A 19,167-nucleotide genomic window follows, 5' to 3' on the forward strand; every position below is an offset into this window, starting at 1 on the left:
TTTTTTTGAGATGGAGTCTAGCTCTGTTGCCCAAGCTGGAGTGCAATGGCATGGTTTCCGCTCACTGCAACCTCTGCCTTCTGGGTTCTAGCAGTTCTCCTGCCTCAGCCTCCTGAGTAGCTGGGATTACAGGCGCCTGCCACCATGCCTGGCTAATTTTCGTATTTTTAGTAGAGACAGGGTTTCACCATGTTGGCCAGGCTGGTCTTTAACTCCTGACCTCAGGTGATCCGCCTGCCTCGGCCTCCCAAAGTGCTGGTGGGTGGATCACCTGAGGTCAGAAGTTCAAGACCAGCCTGGCCAATATGGTGAAACTCCATCTCTACTAAAATACAAAAATTAGCCCGGCATGGTGGCAGGTGCCTGTAATCCCAGCTACTCAGGAAGCTGAGGCAGGAGAATCGCTTGAACCCAGGAGGTGGAGGTTACAGTGAGCCGAGATCCTGCCGCTGCATTGAAGCCTGGGTGACAAGAGCGAAACTCTGTCTCATTAAAAAAAAAAAAAAAAGAGGTAAAATTTAAATAACTTAAGGCTGATTGTATTGGCTTACACCTGTAATTCCAGCATTTTGGGAGACCAAGGCAGGAGGATCACTTGAACTCAGAAGTTTGAGACCAGCCTGGTCAACATAGGGAAACCTAATCTCCACAAAAAATAAAAAATAAAATATAAAAACTTTAAAATTAAATAAGTTACAGTTCACCATTGTAACCGTTTTATTTTATCCTATCTATTTTGAGACGGTCTTGTTTTGTCACCCAGGCTGGAGTACAGTGATAGGATCACAGCTCACTACAGCCTCCGCCTTCCAGGTTCAAGTGATTCTTCTGCCTCAGCCTCTGTAACTGGGATTACAGGTGCTTGCCACCACACCCTGCTAATTTTTGTATTTTGATTAGAGACAGAGTTTCACCATGTTGGCCCGATTGGTCTCGAACTCCTGAGCTCAAGTGATCCGCCTGTCTTGGCCTCCCAAAATGAGCCACCGTGCCTGTCCCCTTAGTCTATTTTAAAATTCAGTTTGCCTTTTTTTTAAATTGTAAGAATTCCTTATATATTTTGGATATTAAATCCTTAACTAGGGATATGATTCGCAAATTTTTTTCCCCCATTCTGTTTCTGTAGGCTCTTTGACATTCTTTTTCTTTGTCTTTTTGAGACAAGGTCTTACTCTGTTGCCCAGGCTAGAGTACAGTGGTGTGATCATAGCTTACTACAGCCTCGACTTCCCTGGGCTGAAGCAATCCTTACCTCCCACCTCAGCCTCCCAGGTAACCAGGACTACAGGTGCACACCACCATGCCTGGCAAATCACTGTTGTTGTTGTTGTTGTTGTTATAGCCATAGGCTCCCACTGTGTTGCCCAGGCTGGGCTCAAGCAATCTTCTAGCCTTCTAGCCTTGGCCTCCCGAAGTGGTGGGATTATGCGCATGATCGCTGCTCCCAGCCCACAATCTTTTTTTTTTTTTTTTGAGATGGAGTCTTGCTCTGTCACCCAGGCTGGAGTGCGGTGGCGCAATCTCGGCTCATTGCAACCTCCGCCTCCCGGGTTCAAGCGATTCTCCTGCCTCAGCCTCCCGAGTGGCTGGGATTACAGGCACGTGCTGCCACGCCCAGCTAATTTTTGTATTTTTTTTTTTAGAAGAGATGGGGTTTCACCATATTGGCCAGGATGGTCTCGAACTCCTGACCTCATGATATGCCCACCTTGGCCTCCCAAAGTGCCGGGATTACAGGCATGAGCCACCGCGCCTGGCCTCCCAGCCCACATTCTTGTTAATTTTCTTTGCTTCTAAAAGTTTTACTTTTAGGGTTGGGCAAGGTGGCTTATGCCTATAATCCTAGCACTTTGGGAGGGCGAGGTGGGCGGATCTCTTGAGCTCAGGAGTTCAAGAACACCCTGAGCAACATGGAAAAACCGTGTCTCTACAAAAAATGCAAAAATTAGCCAAGCGTGGTGGCATGCACCTTAGCTACTGGGGAGGCTGTGACAGGAGGATCGCTTGAATTGGACTGGAGGCTGCAGTGAGTGAAAATGGTATCACTGCACTCCAGCCTGGGTAATAGAGTGAGATGCTGTCTGAAAAAAAAAAAAAAGTTTTAGTTTTTTTGGGTGGGGGGATTTTAACTTCACCTATTTTTTTTGTTGTTGCTCAGTTTTGTTGTTCAATCTATGAATCCTTTGCCAGATCTGAAATTATGAACCGTTATCCCTAAATTTTCTTATAAAAGTTTTGTAGTTTTAGCTCTTATATTTAGGCCCTTGATAACATTTTGAGTTACTTTTTTTTTTTTTTTTCCCTGAGATGGAGTCTCGTTCTGTCGCCCAGGCTGTAGTGGCGCGATCTCGGCTCACTGACATGGCTGCTTCCTGGGTTCAAGCAATTCTCTTGCCTCAGCCTCCTGAGTAGCTGGGGTTACAGTCGCGTGCCACCATGCCCAGCTAATTGTTTTGTGTAATTTTAGTAGAGATGGGGTTTCAGCATTTTGGCCAGGGTGGTCTTGAACACCTGACCTCAAGTGATCTGCCCACCTCGGCCTCCCAAAGTGCTGGGATTACAGGTGTGAGCTACTGGGCAAGGCTGTGCCAGACCTTGAGTTACTTTTTATATATTGAATGAGGCATAAGCCAAAGTTTATTAGGTGATCCAGTTTTCTCAGTACCATGTGTTGAAGAGACTATTATTCTTTTTCCATTGAATTCAAAAGAGACTAATTTTTTAACATTCCTTTGAAATGCTATTCTTTTTCCATTGACTATTGTTTTCTCCGTGTCAAAAATTTATTGAATATGGCCGGGTGTGGTGGCTCACACCTGTAATCCCAGCACTTTGGGAGGCCGAGGTGGGTGGATCACCTGAGGTCAGGAGTTTGAGACCAGTCTGTCCAACATGGTGAAACCCATTTCTACTAAAAATACAAAATTAGCCAGGCTTGGTGGCGCATGCCTGTAATCCCAGCTACTCGGGAGGCTGAGGCAGGAGAATCGCTTGAACCCGGGAGGCAGAGGTTGCGGTGAGCCGAGATCGCGCCATTGCACTCCAGCCTGGGCAACAAGAGCAAAACTCTATCTCAAAAAAAAAAAAAAATATATTTGTGAGGCTTTATTTCTGAAGTTTTAATTTTATTCCTTTGGTCTATATTTCTATTCGTAGGCTACTAGTACACACTGTTTTTGATTACTGTAGCTGAATTCTGCTTCTGCGAGTTCTTCAGTCTTATTTTATTTTCCAGTACAGATGGTCTCAGATTTACGATGGTTTTACTTAGAGTTTTTGAACTTCATGGTGGGCTTATCTGGATGTAAGCACATAGTAAGTCGAGCATCTGCAGTTAACAATGGTTCAACTTAACGATATTTTCGACTTATGATGGGTTAATCAGGATGTAACCCCATTGTGAGTTGAGGATCATCTGTATTGTTTTGGCTGTTTAGGCTTCCTACAGTTGCATATGATTTTTACTTTTTGGCGGAGGTGTCCGGTATTGAATGAACCTAGGGCCTCATGCATAGAGTTCCATATGAATTTGAGGTTAGCTTTTTCATTTCTCTAAATAGGCCTTTGGAATTTTCATCGGGATTCCACTGAATCTGTAAATGATTTTAGGGAGTATTGCCATTTTAACAACACAGTATTAAAAATTCCAAGTAATGAACTTGGGATGTCTTCCCATTTCTTTAGGTCTTTAATTTCCTTTCAATAATGTTTTGTAATTTTCACTGTATAAGACTTTTCACAGCCTAGGTTAAATTTATTCATAAGTACAAACAGTTGTTAATTCCCACAGTTTTACTTAATGATTTTTTAACTTTATGATAGGGTTTACTGGAGGATTGAATGCATTTTCAACTTATGATATTTTTGACTTATGATGGGTTTGTTGGGACTTAGCCCTGTTGTAATTTGAGAAGCATCTATCTGTGTGTCTTTCTTTTGGATCCTGTTAAGTGGGATTTTTTGCTCAGTTTCCTTTTTGGATTGTTCATTGCTTTTTTTTTTTCTTCTTCTTTTTTCCGGAGACAGAGTCTCACTCTGTCACCCAGGCTGGAGTGCAATGGCGTGATCTTGGCTCACTGCAACCTCTGCCTCCCGGGTTCAAGTGATTTCTCCTGCCCCACCCTCCCAAGTAGCTGGGATTACAGGTGCCCACCACCACGCCCAGCTCATTTTTGTATTTTTAGTAGAGATGGAGCTTCACCATGTTGGTCAGGCTGGTCTCGAACTCCTGATCTCAGGTGATCCACCTGCCTTGGCCTCCCAAAGTGCTGGGATTGCTGGCATGAGCCACCATGCCCGACCAGTGTGTTTATACCTGTAGCATAAAAATCCATGCTTCAGGATTTGATGAGTCTTGGAAAGCATTTTCTGCATCCTGCTGGTTGTGGAAGCGTTTTTCCTGCAAAACGTAGTTGAGATGCTTGAAGAAGTGGTAGTCGGTTGCGGAGAGGTCAGGTCAATATGGAGGATGAGGCAAAACTTCGTAGCCTAATTTGTTCAACTTTTGAAGCATTGTTTGTGCAACGTGTAGTTGGGCATTGTCATGAATAATTGGGCCCTTTTAGTTGACCAATGCCGGCTGCAGGCACTGCAGTTTTCCTTGCATCTCATTGATTTGCTGAGAATACTTCTCAGCTGCAGTGGTATTCAGAAAGCTGTAGTGGATCAACCAGCAGCAGACCACAAAGCAGTGACCATGACCTTTTTTTGGTGCAAGTTTGGTTTGGGAAGTGCTTTGGAGCTGCTTCTTAAGTCTATCCACTGAGCTGGTCATTGCTGGTTGTCAGATAAAATCCACTTTTCATTGCATGCCACAGTCCGATTGAGAAATGGTAAACGACGACTTTTTTTTTAGTTTTTGCTCAGCTGATGAGGCACCCACTTATTGAGCTTTTTCACTTTTCCAATTTGCTTCAAATGCTGAACGACCGTAGAATGGTCGACGTTGAGCTCTTCGACAACTTCTTGGGTAAGTTGTAATAGGATCAGCTTCGATGATTGCTCTCAATTGGTCGTTGTCAACTTCCCATGGCCGGCTACTACTCCTCATCTTCAAGGGTCTCGCCTGCTTCGCAAAACTTCTTGAACCACCACTGCACTGTACGTTTGTTTGAAGTTCCTGGGGCAAACGTGTTGTTGATGTTGTGAATTGTCTCCACTGCTTTATGACCCATTTTGAACCTGAGTAAGAAAATTGCTCAAATTTGCTTTTTGTCTAGCATCATTTCCATAGTGTGAAATAAACATAAAATAAACAAGTAATAAGTCTTTAGCAAAAATAACATAAAGCAAGAAAGTGCCCATTAAAATGATATATAACATAACCACATTTATTTAAGAATGTATTCCAATATCAAATTGCAAATTCCAACTGTGCAAAAACTGCAGTTACTTCTGTACCAACCTAATAGTTTGCTTAGTGTTTTTATCATGAAAAGGTATTAGATTTTTAAAATGTTTTTTCTGTCCGTTGAGGTTATCATGTGTTATTTTGCTTTGTCGTATTATTGTGGTGTATAATTTTTTTTTTTGTGCACTCTGTCGCCCAGGCTGGAGTGCAGTGGCGCGATCTCTGCTCACTGCAAGCTCCACATCTCGGGTTCACGCCATTCTCCTGCCTCAGCCTCCCGAGTAGCTGGGACTACAGGCGCCCGCCACCACGCCCGGCTAATTTTTTTTTGTATTTTTAGTAGAGATGGGGTTTCACCGTGTTAGCCAGGATGGTCTTGATCTCCTGACCTCGTGATCTGCCCGCCTCCGCCTCCCAAAGTGCTGGGATTACAGGCGTGAGCCACCGCGCCCGGCTGTGGTGTATAATTGATTTTTTTTTCTTTTTTTGGTGGGAGTCAGTACCCTTTTTGTTTTTGTAAAGTATGCATGATTTTATTTAATTTTTTTTTTTAGAGACGGAGTCTCGCTCTGTCGCCCAGGCTGGAGTGCAGTGGCGTGATCTTGGCTCACTGCAACCTCCGCCTCCCGGGTTCAAGCAATTCTCCTGCCTCAGCCTCCTGAGTAGCTGGGACTACAGGCGCATGCCACCATGCCAGGCTAATTTTTTTTGTATTTTAGTAGAGACGGGGTTTCACCATGTTGCCCAGGCTGGTCTCCAACTCCTGAGCTCAGGCAATCCGCCTGCCTCAGCTTCCTGAAGTGCTAGGATTACAGGTGTGAGCCACTGCGCCTGGCCAACTTCATTTTCTATTTTTTTGGAAAGTGTACGTGACTTCATATTCATCCATTTGGAAGTGTACAATTCAGTGCATTACATGTATTCACAGTGTTATATAATCATTTTCTATACCAAAGTTTTTCAATATCCCCAACATAAACTATCCGTTAAATAGTAATTCCTAATAGTTCCCTATTCCTACTCCTTGGTAACCTAAATTCTTTCTCTCCCTTTGAATTTGCCTGTTTTATTTTAGATAATATAAGTAGTATCATATAATATTTATCTGTTTATATCTGGCTTATTAACATAAAGTGGAGCCAATTTTAGCACATTTTTGTCACTTCAAAATGAAACCTTCTTGCTTGATAATTTACCATGTTAAAAAAAAAAAAAAAGGAAACCGGGCGGGGCGTGGTGGCTCAGGCCTGTAATCCCAGGACTTTGGGAGGCCGAGGTGGACAGGTCACAAGGTCAAGAGATTGAGACCATCCTGGCCAACGTGGTGAAGCCGTCTCTAATAAAAATACAAAAATAAGTAGTGCGCCTGTAGTCCCAGCTACTCAGGAGGCTGAGGAAGGAGAATCGCTTGAACCAGGGGGGCAGAGATTGCAGTGAGCCAAGATCACGCCGCTGCACTCCAGCCTGGCGACAGAGCGAGACTCCGTCTCCAAAAAAAAAAAGGAAACCTTGTACGCTTTAGTTACCATCCTCCTACACCTTAACTTCCCTGCCCCTAAGTAACCATTATACTATTGCCTGTCTCTACATCCCTCTATTTGAGACTCATATGAATGAAATTATATAATATGTAGACTTTTGTTACTGTTTTTTTCTATTAGCATGATGTTTTGCAGGTTTATCCCTATTTAGCATGTATCAGTGGCCACATAATACTTCATTGTATGGATATTTCACATTTTGTTATCCATTCATCAGTTGATGGTCATCATCCCAAACAAAAACTCTGTACTTATTGAATGATTCTCCTTTCCTCCCTTCGTCTATTTTGGCCATTTTGTAGTAACTCTATTTGCCTATCCTAGGTATTTCATTTAAGTGGAGTCATACAGTATTTGTCTATTTGTGTCTGGTGTATTTCACTTAGCATAATGCTGTCAAGGTTTTTGCATGTTGTAGTGTGTATCAGGACTTCTTTTTCATGGTTGAATGATCTTCCATCTTGTAAATAATAACACATTGTATTATCCATTTGTGATGGACATTTGAGTAGATTTCACCTTTTCGACAATGTAAATAATGTCGCTATGAACATGGGTGTGCAAATATCTGTTTGAGTCTCTGCCTTCAGTTCTTTTTGGTATATGCTTAGCAGCAGAATAGCTGGGTCACATGGTAATTCCGTACTTAACTCTTCGAGGAAGTCCGCCCCTTCCTTTCTTAAGTCTTTGCTGTATACCTTTGAAGGGTTTCCCTAGTTTATATAATTGCTTGTGATAGTTTTTCCCCTATTTATTGACTGTTTTGTGGGAGATACTGGCCCTTGAAGTTCATGACGACTCCATTTCCTCTGATGTCACTATAAACACTTTTGACTGTGGCAGCCTTTACTAAAAATATTTTTGGATCCTGGATGTGGTAGTTCATGCCTATTATAATCCTAGCACTTTGGGAGGCCAAGGTGGGAGAATTTCTTGAGTTGGGAGTTAGAGACACTTTTGGAGTTTGTTTTTTTATAATTGTCTTTTTTTTTTCCATCTCAGTCTTAAAGTTATTTCTTCAAAGACATAATTGTGCTTAGGCTTTGATGCTTTCATCAGGTAAAATGAAATAAAGACTGAATCTGAAGAATAAATAAAACTAGTAGATAACAGCTTCTAAGTGTGACTTTGAAGTAACATGAATGGTTTTTATCATATGATACATAGAAATGACTTCTTAGTGGTAATATATGGCAGGATTTGGCAAACTAGCCTGCAGTCCAAATATGGCTAACAGCTGTTTTTGTACAACCAGTGAGCCAACAATAGTTTTTACATTTGTGAATCGCTGAGGCAAAATCCAAAGGAAAATATTTTGAGGCCGGGTATGGTGGTTCACGTATATAATCCCAGCATTTTGAGAGGTTGAGGTGGGAGGATGGCTTGGGCCCAGGAGTTGGAGACCAGCCTAGGCAACATAGTGAGATCCTGTCTCTAAAAATTTTTTTTAAAAACTAGCTGGGCATGGTGGTACATACCTTGTAGTCCCTGCTAGTTGGGAGGCTGAGGTGGGAGGATCACTTGAGTCTGGTATGTTGAGGCTGTAGTGAGCTGAGATCCTGCCACTGTACTCAAGCCTGGGTAACAGAGCGAGACCCTGTCTCAAAAAAAAAAAAAAAAGAATATTTTGTATCATGTTAGAATTATATGAAATTAAGCCGGGCGTGGTGGCTCACGCGTGTAATCCCATCACTTTGGGAGGCCTAGGTGGTCAGATCACGAGGTCAGGAGATCGAAACCATCCTGGCTAACACAGTAAAACCCGTCTCTACTAAAAATACAAAAAATTAGCCAGGCGTGGTGGCAGGTGCCTGTAGTCCCAGCTACTCGGGAGGCTGAGGCAGGAGAATGGCGTGAACCCGGGAGGCGGAGCTTACAGTGAGCCAAGATAGCGCCACTGCACTCCAGCCTTGGTGAAAGAGCTAGACTCTGTCTCAAAAAAAAAAAAAAAAAAAAAGAATTATATGAAATTAAAACTTCAGTAACTACATGAAGTCTATTGGAATGTTGCCACTAATATGTTGTCTGGCTGCTTTTGTGCTGTAATGGGAGGATTGAGTAATTTCGAGTGTATGTCTTACATTGCAGAATCTAAAATATTTACTATCTGGCTTTTTTTTTTTTTTTTTTTTTTTTGCGACAGAGTTTCACTCTTGTTGCCGAGGCTGGAGTGCAATGGCACGATCTCGGCTCACCGCAACCTCTGCCTTCCGGGTTCAAGCAATTCTCCTGCCTCAGCCTCCTGAGTAGCTGGGGTTACAGGCACGTGCCACCACACCCAGCTAATTTTGTATTTTTAGTAGAGACGGGATTTCCCCATGTTGGTCAGGCTGGTCTCGAACTTTTGACCTAACATATCTGCCCGCCTGGGCCTCCCAAAGTGCCGGGATTACAGGCATGAGCCACTGCACCTGGCCTACTATCTGGCTCTTATACAGAAAAAAGTTTACCGACGTGTGTGATTGTCACAGGTTATTATTGATTGGTCTTCTGAGAACAATAGTCATTCATATGTGTTCTAATGCGACTGCCAAAATATTATTTCATAAGCACATTTAATATGTTAACTTATAATGGATGAAGCAGTAATTTGGTAGTTAAATGAACATTAATTCAACTTGCTCTGGTTAGTGGGAAGGATATTTTAGTGTTATTTTCATATTCACATTATCCTGTTGGTCAGCATTCCTTTTTATTCTCCTCCTTGGTCGTCAGAAAAGAGGTTAAAAAGGCCGGGCGCAGTGGCTCACGCCTGTAATCCCAGCACTTTGGGAGTCCGAGGCGGGTGGATCACGAGGTCAAGAGATCGAGACCATCCTGGCCAACATGGTGAAACCCCGTCTCTATTAAAAATACAAAAATTAGCAGGGCGTGGTGGTGCCCCAGCTACTTGGGATGCTGAGGCAAGAGAATCACTTAAACCCGGGAGTCGGAGGTTGCAGTGAGCCGAGATCACACCACTGCACTCCAGCCTGGGTGACAGAGTGAGACTCTGTCTCAAAAAAAAAAGAGGTTAAAGGATCTTCAGTGCTCTCATAATACTGTTATTTTATTTACTTTTTTTTTTTTTTTGAGATGGAGTCTCACTCTGTCGTCCAGACTGGAGTACGGTGGCTTAATCTCAGGTCACTGCAACCTCCGCCTCCCAGGTTCAAGCGATTCTCCTGCCTCAGCCTCCCAAGTAGCTGGGACTACATGCACCTGCCACAGCGCCCAGCTAATTTTTGTATTTTTAGTAGAGATGGGGTTTTGCCATCTTTACTAGGCTGGTCTTAAACTCCTTACCTCAAGTGATCCGTCCGCCTTGGCCTGCCAGAGTGCTGGGATTACAGGTGTGAGCTACCACGCCAGCCTTATAATACTGTTATATAGCTTTTGAAATAGTATGTTATGATTATTTTTGTGTCCTGTATTCCTCCCTAAACTGGGATTGCGTTGTCTTGTGTATTATTGGGGCCTACACAGTTCCTGGTAAGTAGGTATGTAATAAATATTTTAGGAGAAGTGAATAGTCTGTGAGATAAACAAATACCTATGTCATTTATTATATCTTAGTTTTCCTGCAGAGAGGAAAGCTAAAGTTGTATTTTAGAGTTTTTTTTTTTGGAAGGATTACTTGCTTACTTGCTGGAGACTGTATTAGTGCAAAAAATTATTTTTTTACTGGGCGCGGTGGCTCACGCCTGTAATCCCAGCGCTTGGGAAGGCCGAGGTGGGTGGATCACCTGAGGTTGGGAGTTCAAGACCAGCCTGACCAACACGGAGAAGCCCCGTCTCTACTGAAAATACAAAATTAGCCGGAGTGGTGGCACATGCCTGTAATCCCAGCTACTTGGGAGGCTGAGGCAGGAGAATCACTTGAACCCGGGAGGCAGAGGTTGCGGTGAGCCGAGATCGCGCCACTGCACTCTGGCCTGGGCAACAAGAGCGAGACAGATTACAGGCGCACGCCACCTTGCCAAGCTAATTTTTGTGGTTTTAGTAGAGACAGGGTTTCGCCATGTTGGCCAGGCTGGTCTCGAACTCCCAACCTCAGGTGATCGCCTCCCACCTTGGCCTCCCCAAGTGCTGGGATTACAAGCGTGAGCCACTGCACCTGGCCAGAAGTTATTATATAATCAATGCACCATTGCCCAAAATACTTACCTGAATTTTTTTTTTTTGACATGGAGTCTTGCTCTTGTCACCCAGGCTGGAGTGCAATGGCGTGATCTTGGCTCACTGTAACCCCTGCCTCCTGGGTTCAAGCAATTCTTCTGCCTCAGCCTCCTGAGTAGCTGGGATTACAGGTGCCCACTACAACGCCCGGCGAATTTTTCTTTGTATTTTTGGTAGAGATGGAGTTTCACCATGTTGGCCAGGCTGGTATGAAACTCCTGAGCTTAGGTGATCTGCCCACCTCGGCCTCCCAAAGTGCTGGGATTACAGGTATGAGCCACCATGCCTGGCCTTATCTGACTTTTTTTTTTTTTTTTTTTTTTTGAGACAGTCTCGCTCTGTCACCCAGGCTGGAGTGCAGTGGCGCTATCTTGGCCCACTGCAAGCTCTGCCTCCTGGGTTCACGCCATTCTCCTGCCTCAGCCTCCTGAGTAGCTAGGACTACAGGCACCCGCCACCATGCCCGGCTAATTTTTTGTATTTTTAGTAGAGACGGGGTTTCACCGTGTTAGTCAGGATGGTCTCGATCTCCTGACCTCGTGATCCACTCGCCTCAGCCTCCCAAAGTGCTGGGATTATAGACGTGAGCCACCACACCTGGCCTGACTTTTAAGCCATCGTATTTATTATATCATTGATTTAGTTTTGGGCAAATGTGGTCACAGAAGATTTGGACAAATGTTGTCACAAAAGGTTATGCTTAATTTTCCGTAATTTATTTCGGCAGTGAGTAGGAAGAAAATTTGAATGCATATATGTTACAGACAGTCTTTTTGAGGCTGGGCACGTGGCTCACACCTGTAATCTCAGCACTCTGTGAGGCCAGTGCAGGAGGATCGCTTGAACCCTTGAGTTTGAAACCAGCCTCGGCAACATGGCAAAACCTCATCTCTAAAAAAAAAAATTTTTAATTTAGCCAGGCTGGTGGCACGTGTCATTAGTCCCAGCGACTTGGTAGGGCTGAGGTGGGAGTATCACTTGAGCTCAATAGGTATAATTTTCAGTGAGCTGTGATTAGGCCACAGCACGTTAGCCTGAGTGACAGAGTGAGAATCTGCCTTAAAAAAAATAAAGTATTTGAAAGCCTTCTTCAGAGGTTATTCTTGGAAAAGCAAATAATATTATAGCCTTGAGTATAATAGTGTCATATCATTTAAGCCATATGGAAAATAATACTTTGTATGAAAATAGTAACATCTAGAGTAGTTTTATTAATAAAATACTCTCCAGATGGCAAGTGATAGATACATCCTGTTTCGATTTTACAACAAAGCATGTTTGTGATATAAACATTATTCGATTGCAAAAATTCTTTTTTTTTTTTTTTTTGAAATGGAGTCTTGCCTTGTCACCCATGTTGGAGTGCAGTGGCGCTATCTCGGCTCACTGCAACCTCTGCCTCCTGGGTTCAAGTGATTCTCCTGCCTCAGTTTCCTGAGTAGCTGGGATTATAGGCACATGCCAACATGCCCAGCTAATTTTTGTAGTTTTAGTAGAGACAGGGTTTTACCATGTTGACCAGGCTGGCCTCGAACTCCTGACCTGAAGTGATCTACCTGCCTCGGCCTCCCAAAGTGCTGGGATTGCAGGCCTTAGCGACTGCGCCCGGCCCGATTGCAAAAATCATAACATTTCAGTGACTTCAGTGTTTTGAAATTGAGGGATTAAAATCTAAGATCTAAATATTCGATTCTTCTTCCTTTTTTTTTTTTTTGAGATGGAGTTTCACGCTTTTTGCCCAGGCTGGAGTGCAATGGCACGATCTCGGCTCACTGCAACATCCACCTCCCAGGTTCAAGCAATTTTTGAATCCCATAGTGCTGTGTTGGGATTACAGGTGTGATCCACCATGCCTGGCTATTCTTTTTTTTTTTTTTTTTCTTTTTAAAGAGACAGTATCTTGCTCTGTGGCCCAGGCTAGAGTGCCGTGGCAGTCATGGCTTACTGCAGTCCTGAACTCCTGTGCTTAAGCAATCCTCTCACTTCAGCCTTCTGAGTAGCTAGTACCACAGGCACACACCACTACACCCGACCCCATTATTGTTCTATTGACGTTTATAACTGTATAATTAGTATATAATCTGCATTTACCAGAAATCTGTAAAATCTGGTTATGTCATTACTTTTCCTGATTATTGGTACAGTTAAAACCTAGAAAGGCTCATTCCTATAAGGGATACATTGTGTTGGAAGAGCTTATAACAACTTTGTTTTATATTTTGCCAAAAAGCCTTTGGATTCTTTAGCTCGAGGGTGTAGTCCACAGTCCAGGTCCAATTTCTAGAGTTCTGGAGGAGTGGCAGATATCCATTTCTTGGGGATCAGTCAGAAGTGAGCTCATTAATTAATTGGAAACTTTTTGTTTTGGATGTTTCAGTGGTAAATGAAAACAATACCCCCTACCAGAATTATTGTGAGGATTCTGTTATATTATGTGTGAAAGAACTGATTACAGGTGTCACAAATTACTTTCTTACTCATTAATTTATTAATTATGTGCTATGCACTGTTTTGTTTTGTTTTTGAGACAGGGTCTCTGTTGTCCAGGCTGGAGTATAGCTGTGCAGTGTTTTTAAGTGCTGGGAATACTGTGATGAGCAGAATAGACATTGTGTCTGCCCTCATGGATCCTTCAGTAAAGTGAGAAAGGCAAACATCAAACAAGGATTGGGCCTGGCACAGTGGCTAATGCCTGTAATCCCAGCACTTTGGGAGGCTGAGGTGGGTGGGTCACTTGAGGTCAGGAGTTCAAGACCAGCCTTGCCAACCTGGTGAAACCCCCTCTCTACTAAAAATACAAAAATTAGCCAGGTGTGGTGGTGCATGTCTCCCAGCTGCTCGGGAGGCTGAGGCAGGAGAATCGCTTGAACCCAGGAGGCAGAGGTTGCAGTGAGCCGAGATTGTGCCACTCCACTCCAGTCTGGGTGACAGAGCAAGACTCTTTCTCCCAAAAACAACAAAAAACAAAACAAAAAACAAAAAAACAGCAACAACAACAAGGATTGCTTGAGCCTGGGAGGTTGAGGCTGGAGTGAGCGATGACCATGCCACTGCACTCCAGCCTGGGTGACAGATTCATTCATACCCTGTCTTTCAAAGAAAAAAAAATCAGTATTAGATTGTATGTTCACAATTATATGTGTGAGAACCTATATGTATGGGAACTCTTTCTGCCAACCAGTGCCCAGAGTTTTCTCTCTGCTCTGATTACTCTCTCAACTCTCTCAAATTGCCTTTTAAAGAAATCTTTATTTCTGTTAAGATTTTAGAGCTATTTGTTTTTGGTTTTTGCTTAATTTTTTGCATATTCTGTTAATGCAAAAAATTGCATTAAATTATTATTTTTATTTTTGAGATAGAGTCTTGCTCTGTCGCCCAGGCTGGTGTGCAGTGGAGCAGTTTTGGCTCACTGCAACCTCCACCTTCCGGGTTCAAGTGATTCTCATACTACAACCTCCTGAGTAGCTGGAACTACAGGCATGCGCTGCCACGCCTGGCTAATTTTTTTGTATTTTTAGTAGAGACAGTTTCATCACGTTGGCCAGGCTGGCCTCAAACTCTTGGGCCTCAAGTGATCTGCCCACCTTGGCCTGCTAAAGTGCTTGAATTATAGATGTGAGCCCCACTCCTGGCTGCATTAAAATATTTTAATAGACATTTGATTGATTGATTGATTGATTTATGAGATGGAGTTTTGCTGTTGTTGCCTAGGCTGGAGTGCAATGGCGGGATCTCGGCTCACCACAACCTCCGCCTCCCGGGTTCAAGTGATTCTCCTGCCTCAGCCTCCCGAGTAGCTGGGATTACAGGCATGCGCCACCAAGCCTGGCTAATTTTGTATTTTTAGTAGAGATGGGGTTTCTTCATGTTGGTCAGGCTGGTCTTGAACTCCCGACCTCAGGTGATCCACCTGCCTCGGCCTCCCAAAGTGTTGGGATTACAGGCGTAAGCCACCGCACCCGGCCTTTAATAGACATGTTTTAAATTTATAAGGATTAAGAAAAACCCCTAAAAATAAAAAACAAATTTATAATGATTTATAGTTAAAAGGTTTTGTTGTTGACACAGGGTCTTACCCTGTCACTGAGGCTAGAGTGCAGTGGAGTGATCACAGCTCACTGCATCCTCGACCTCCTCGGCTTAAGTGATCCTTGTTTAATGTTTGTTTTTAAGAACATTAAAAAGTGCTTTGTTGAAAGTGTTTGGTTTAGCACATTTTTATTGATTACTGAGTAGGTGCTGGAGTTTAAAACATGAATAAGACAAAAAAAATGAATAGAAAATAAGATTATTGCCTCTGCTGTTGAGACTCTTAGAGTGTGGTATTAATATCAATGTAATGTGTCAAGTGCAGTAAAAAGAGGTATGCACAAGGGGATCCAGAGCCTTAAGTAGGGGTAAAGTAGACCCAAGAGATGTTTCTTTGAGCTGAGTTATGAAGTATAAGTAGCTATTAGCCAGATAGGAAAATGAAGCGTGCCTTAGATTGAAAAGTATGATCAAGTGCATGGAGGTGTGATAGCATAAGATGTATGTGAACTACAAAGTGTAAATCGTGTGATGGAACTTGGTCATAGTTTTTCCTAGGGTAGGAGTCAGATTAGGAAGGGCTTTATTTTTCATCCTAGGACCTTGGATTTAAGTGTTTTTTTTTGTTTGTTTTGTTTTTTTTGAGACAGAGTTTCACTCTTATTGCCCAGGCTGAAGTACAATGGCAGGATCTCAGCTCACCATAACCTCCGCCTCCTGGGTTCAAGCAATTCTCCTGCCTCAGCCTCCCTAGTAGCAGGGATTATAGGCATGCGCCACCACGCCCAGCTGATTTTGTGTTTTTAGTAGAAACAGGAGTTCTCCATGTTGGTCAGACTGGTCTCGAACTCCTGACCTCTGGTGATCCGCCCACTTCAGCCTCCCAAAGTGCTGGGATTATAGGCGTGAGCCACTGTGCCCAGCTAGTTTTGTTTTTTAAATTTTTATGTTTCAAAATAAATCATACACAGAGCACAAGTATAAAACATAGAAAAAAAGATGGAGCTGCTTTGACTTGGAATGTGGAGCAGCCAGCTTTCTTATCACCCTCTTGGGTAGCCTACAAGGGGCTCTCATGAGCACTATCTCAGAGGAACACAATTTGAAAACTACCTCTGTGATGGAATTTCAACAGAAGGATTTTGAGAAGTCCAGAGGAATTGATTAACTAATGATTAATTGTAAAATGCATTCTTAGAGTTGGAAATAAGTTGGTGTGATATGTGGGAGATGGGGAAGGAGGCCAATCAGGTATGTCTGGGCTATTAAGAAAATTGTTACTTCTGTTCTTTAGTCTATTAAGATATAATTAATGTTTTTATTTTTTATTTTTTTGAGACTTGCCCTGTCGCTCAGGCTGGGGTGCAGTGGTGTGGTCTGGGCTGACTGCAATCTCCACCTCCAGGTTTCAAGCGATTCTCCTGCCTTAGCCTCCTGGGTAGCTGCGATTACAGGCACATGCCACCACGCCTAGCTAATTTTTTTGTATTTTTAGTAAAGACAGGGTTTCAGCATGTTCATCATGTTTGCCAGGCTGGTCTCAAACTCCTGACCTCAAGGGAGCCACCCACCTTGGCCTCCCAAAGTGCTGGGATTACAGGCATGAGCCACTGCACCTGGCCTACTCACCGTTTCAATAAATGTCATACCTTGGTATCTCGAGGGTCTATGTTAGTCAGGCTGGTCTTGAATTCCTTGGCTCAAGTGATCCACCTGCCTCGGCCTCCCAGAGTTTTGGGATTACAGGCGTGAGCCACTGCCTGTAAACTTGTAGTGACTTTGTCCTTTGCTTAGTCTGTTAATTACTGAGAGAGGTTTTTCCCATCCTGTGATTATAATTTTGTTATGTGTCCTGGTATCTCTTGTTTTTCTTTTTATTATTTATTTATTTTATTTATTTGTTTATTTTGAGATGGAGTCTCGCTCTGTTGCCCAGGCTAGAGTGCAGTGACATGATCTCAGCTCACTGCATCCTCCGCCTCCCGGGTTCAAGCGATTCTCTTGCCTCAGCCTCCCAGGTAGCTGGGATTACAGGCGCATGCCACCATGCCTGGGTAATTTTTGCATTTTTAGTACAGACAGGGTTTTGCCTTGTTATCCAGGCTGGTCTTGAACTCCTGACCTCATGATCCACCCGCCTCGGCCTCCCAAAGTGCTGGGATTACAGGCGTGAGCCACCGTGCCCGGCTGATGATGATATTTTAACAGATGAAGAGTTGCATTTTCTAGATGAGCAAAAAAATGTGGTTTCTTTTTTTTTTTTTTTTGAGATGGAGTCTCCCTTTGTAGCTCAGGCTGGAGTGCAGTGGTGTGATCTCAGCTCACTGCAAACTCCGCCTCCCAGGTTCACGCCATTCTCCTGCCTCAGCCTCCCTAATAGCTGGGACTACAGGCACCTGCCACCAAAGTACGAGAATCACTTGAATTCGGGAAGGAAGTTTGCAGTGAGCCGAGATTGTGCCACTGCACTCCATCCTCGGTGACAGTGACAGAGCAAGACTGTCTCCAGAAAACACCCAAAAAGAGAGAAAGAAGCTCTACTGTGCGTAAAATACTATCAAATGGCATTGAATGCTACAGAGAAATCAGGAAAGGAAGAGTCAATCGTCAATCCATGTGGGAAACTTCATTATGGGTTTTTTGTTTGTTTGTTTTGTTTTTTTTTTTGTGGCAGGTTCTCACCTTGTCACCCAGGCTGGAGCGCATTGGCACAATCTCAGCTCACTGCAACCTCCAACTCGCGGGTTCAAGTGATTCTCCTGCCTCAGCCTCCTGAATAGCTGGGATTACAGGTGCCTGCCAGCATGCCTGGCTAATTTTTTGTAGTTTTTGTAGAGATGAGGTTTTGCCATGTTGTCTAAGCTGTTTTGAACTCCTGACCTCAAGTGATCTGCCCTCCTTGGCCTCCCAAAGTGCTGGGATTACAGGTGTGAACCACTGTGCTTGGCTGCATTGTGGTCTTACTTTAAGAAATTGCTGTGGTGGGTTCTGTGCTATTTCCTGTAATCCCAGCACCTTGAGAGGCCAAGGCAGGTGGATCACTTTGAGCCCAGGAGTTTGAGGCCATTCGGGGAAACATAAAAATTTAAAAAATTAGCCGGGCGCGGTGGCTCACGCCTGTAATCCCAGCACTTTGGGAGGCCCAGGTGGGCGGATCACGAGGTCAGGAGATTGAGACCATCCTGGCTAACACGGTGAAACCCTGTCTCTACTAAAAATACAAAAAATTAGCCAGGCGTGGTGGCGGGCGTCTGTAGTCCTAGCTACTCGGGAGGCCGAGGTAGGAGAATGGTGTGAACCCGGGAGGTGGAGCTTGCAGTGAGTGGAGATCGCGCCACCGCACTCCAGCCTGGGTGACAGAGTGAGACTCTGTCTCAAAAAAAAAAAAAAAATTAGCTGGTCATAGTGGTATGCACTTTTAGTCCCAGTTACTTGGGAGGCCAATGCTAGAGGACCGCTGGAACCCAGGAGGCAGAGGCTACAGTGAGTTGTTTTTGTCCCACTGCATTCCAGCTTGGGCAACAGTTGAGTGAGACTCTGTCTCAGCAAAAACAAACAAACAAAAAACAGAAATTGCCACAGCCATTCTGACCTTCAGCAAGCAGCCATGAACACTGAGGCAAGACCCTCCATCAGCATAAAGCTTGCAGCTCAGATGATCATTTTTTAGAGACAGGGTTTTGCTCTCTTTCCCAGGCTCAAGTACAGTGATAAAACCATAGCTTGCTGTAACCTGAAAATCCTGGACTCAAGTGATTGTTTTGCCTAGAACTACAAGGTTGTGCCAGCACCCCCAACTAAGTCTGGCTTTGTTTTTTCTTCCCCTCCCCTCCCCGCTTTTTAAATTTTTTATTTTATTTTTATTTTTTCAAATAGGATCTCGCTCTGTCACCTAGGCTGGAGTGCAATGGCGCAATCTCAGCTCACTGCAACCTCCATCTCCCGGGTTGGAGTGATTCTCCTGCCTCAGCCTACTGAGTAACTGGGATTACAGGCGCCTGCCATTAATGCCTGGCTAATTTTTGTATTTTTAGTAGAGACAGGGTTTCACCACGTTAGTCAGGCTGGTCTTGAACTCCTGACCTCAGG

The 19,167-nt window shown here is 43.8% G+C and overlaps 1 protein-coding gene across 14 annotated transcripts in view; it reads left to right on the plus strand.

Annotated features, from left to right (window-relative positions):
• Nucleotides 1-19,167, plus strand: part of NSD1 (nuclear receptor binding SET domain protein 1) — a 170,572-nt gene that overhangs the window by 32,386 nt on the left and 119,019 nt on the right. The window contains exon 1 of one of the 14 annotated variants that reach the window (XM_014345162.5): nt 5,005-5,100. The exons of the other annotated variants lie outside the window; for them this stretch is intronic. Within the exon in view, the coding sequence (XP_014200648.1) occupies nt 5,029-5,100 (72 nt within the window). The 5' untranslated portion in view covers nt 5,005-5,028. Of the gene's footprint in view, nt 1-5,004; nt 5,101-19,167 lie in introns of those variants that run through there. 14 annotated transcript variants of the gene reach the window in all.

Source organism: Pan paniscus, chromosome 4 (assembly GCF_029289425.2).
Source record: "Pan paniscus chromosome 4, NHGRI_mPanPan1-v2.0_pri, whole genome shotgun sequence".
Classification (NCBI taxonomy): domain Eukaryota; kingdom Metazoa; phylum Chordata; class Mammalia; order Primates; family Hominidae; genus Pan; species Pan paniscus.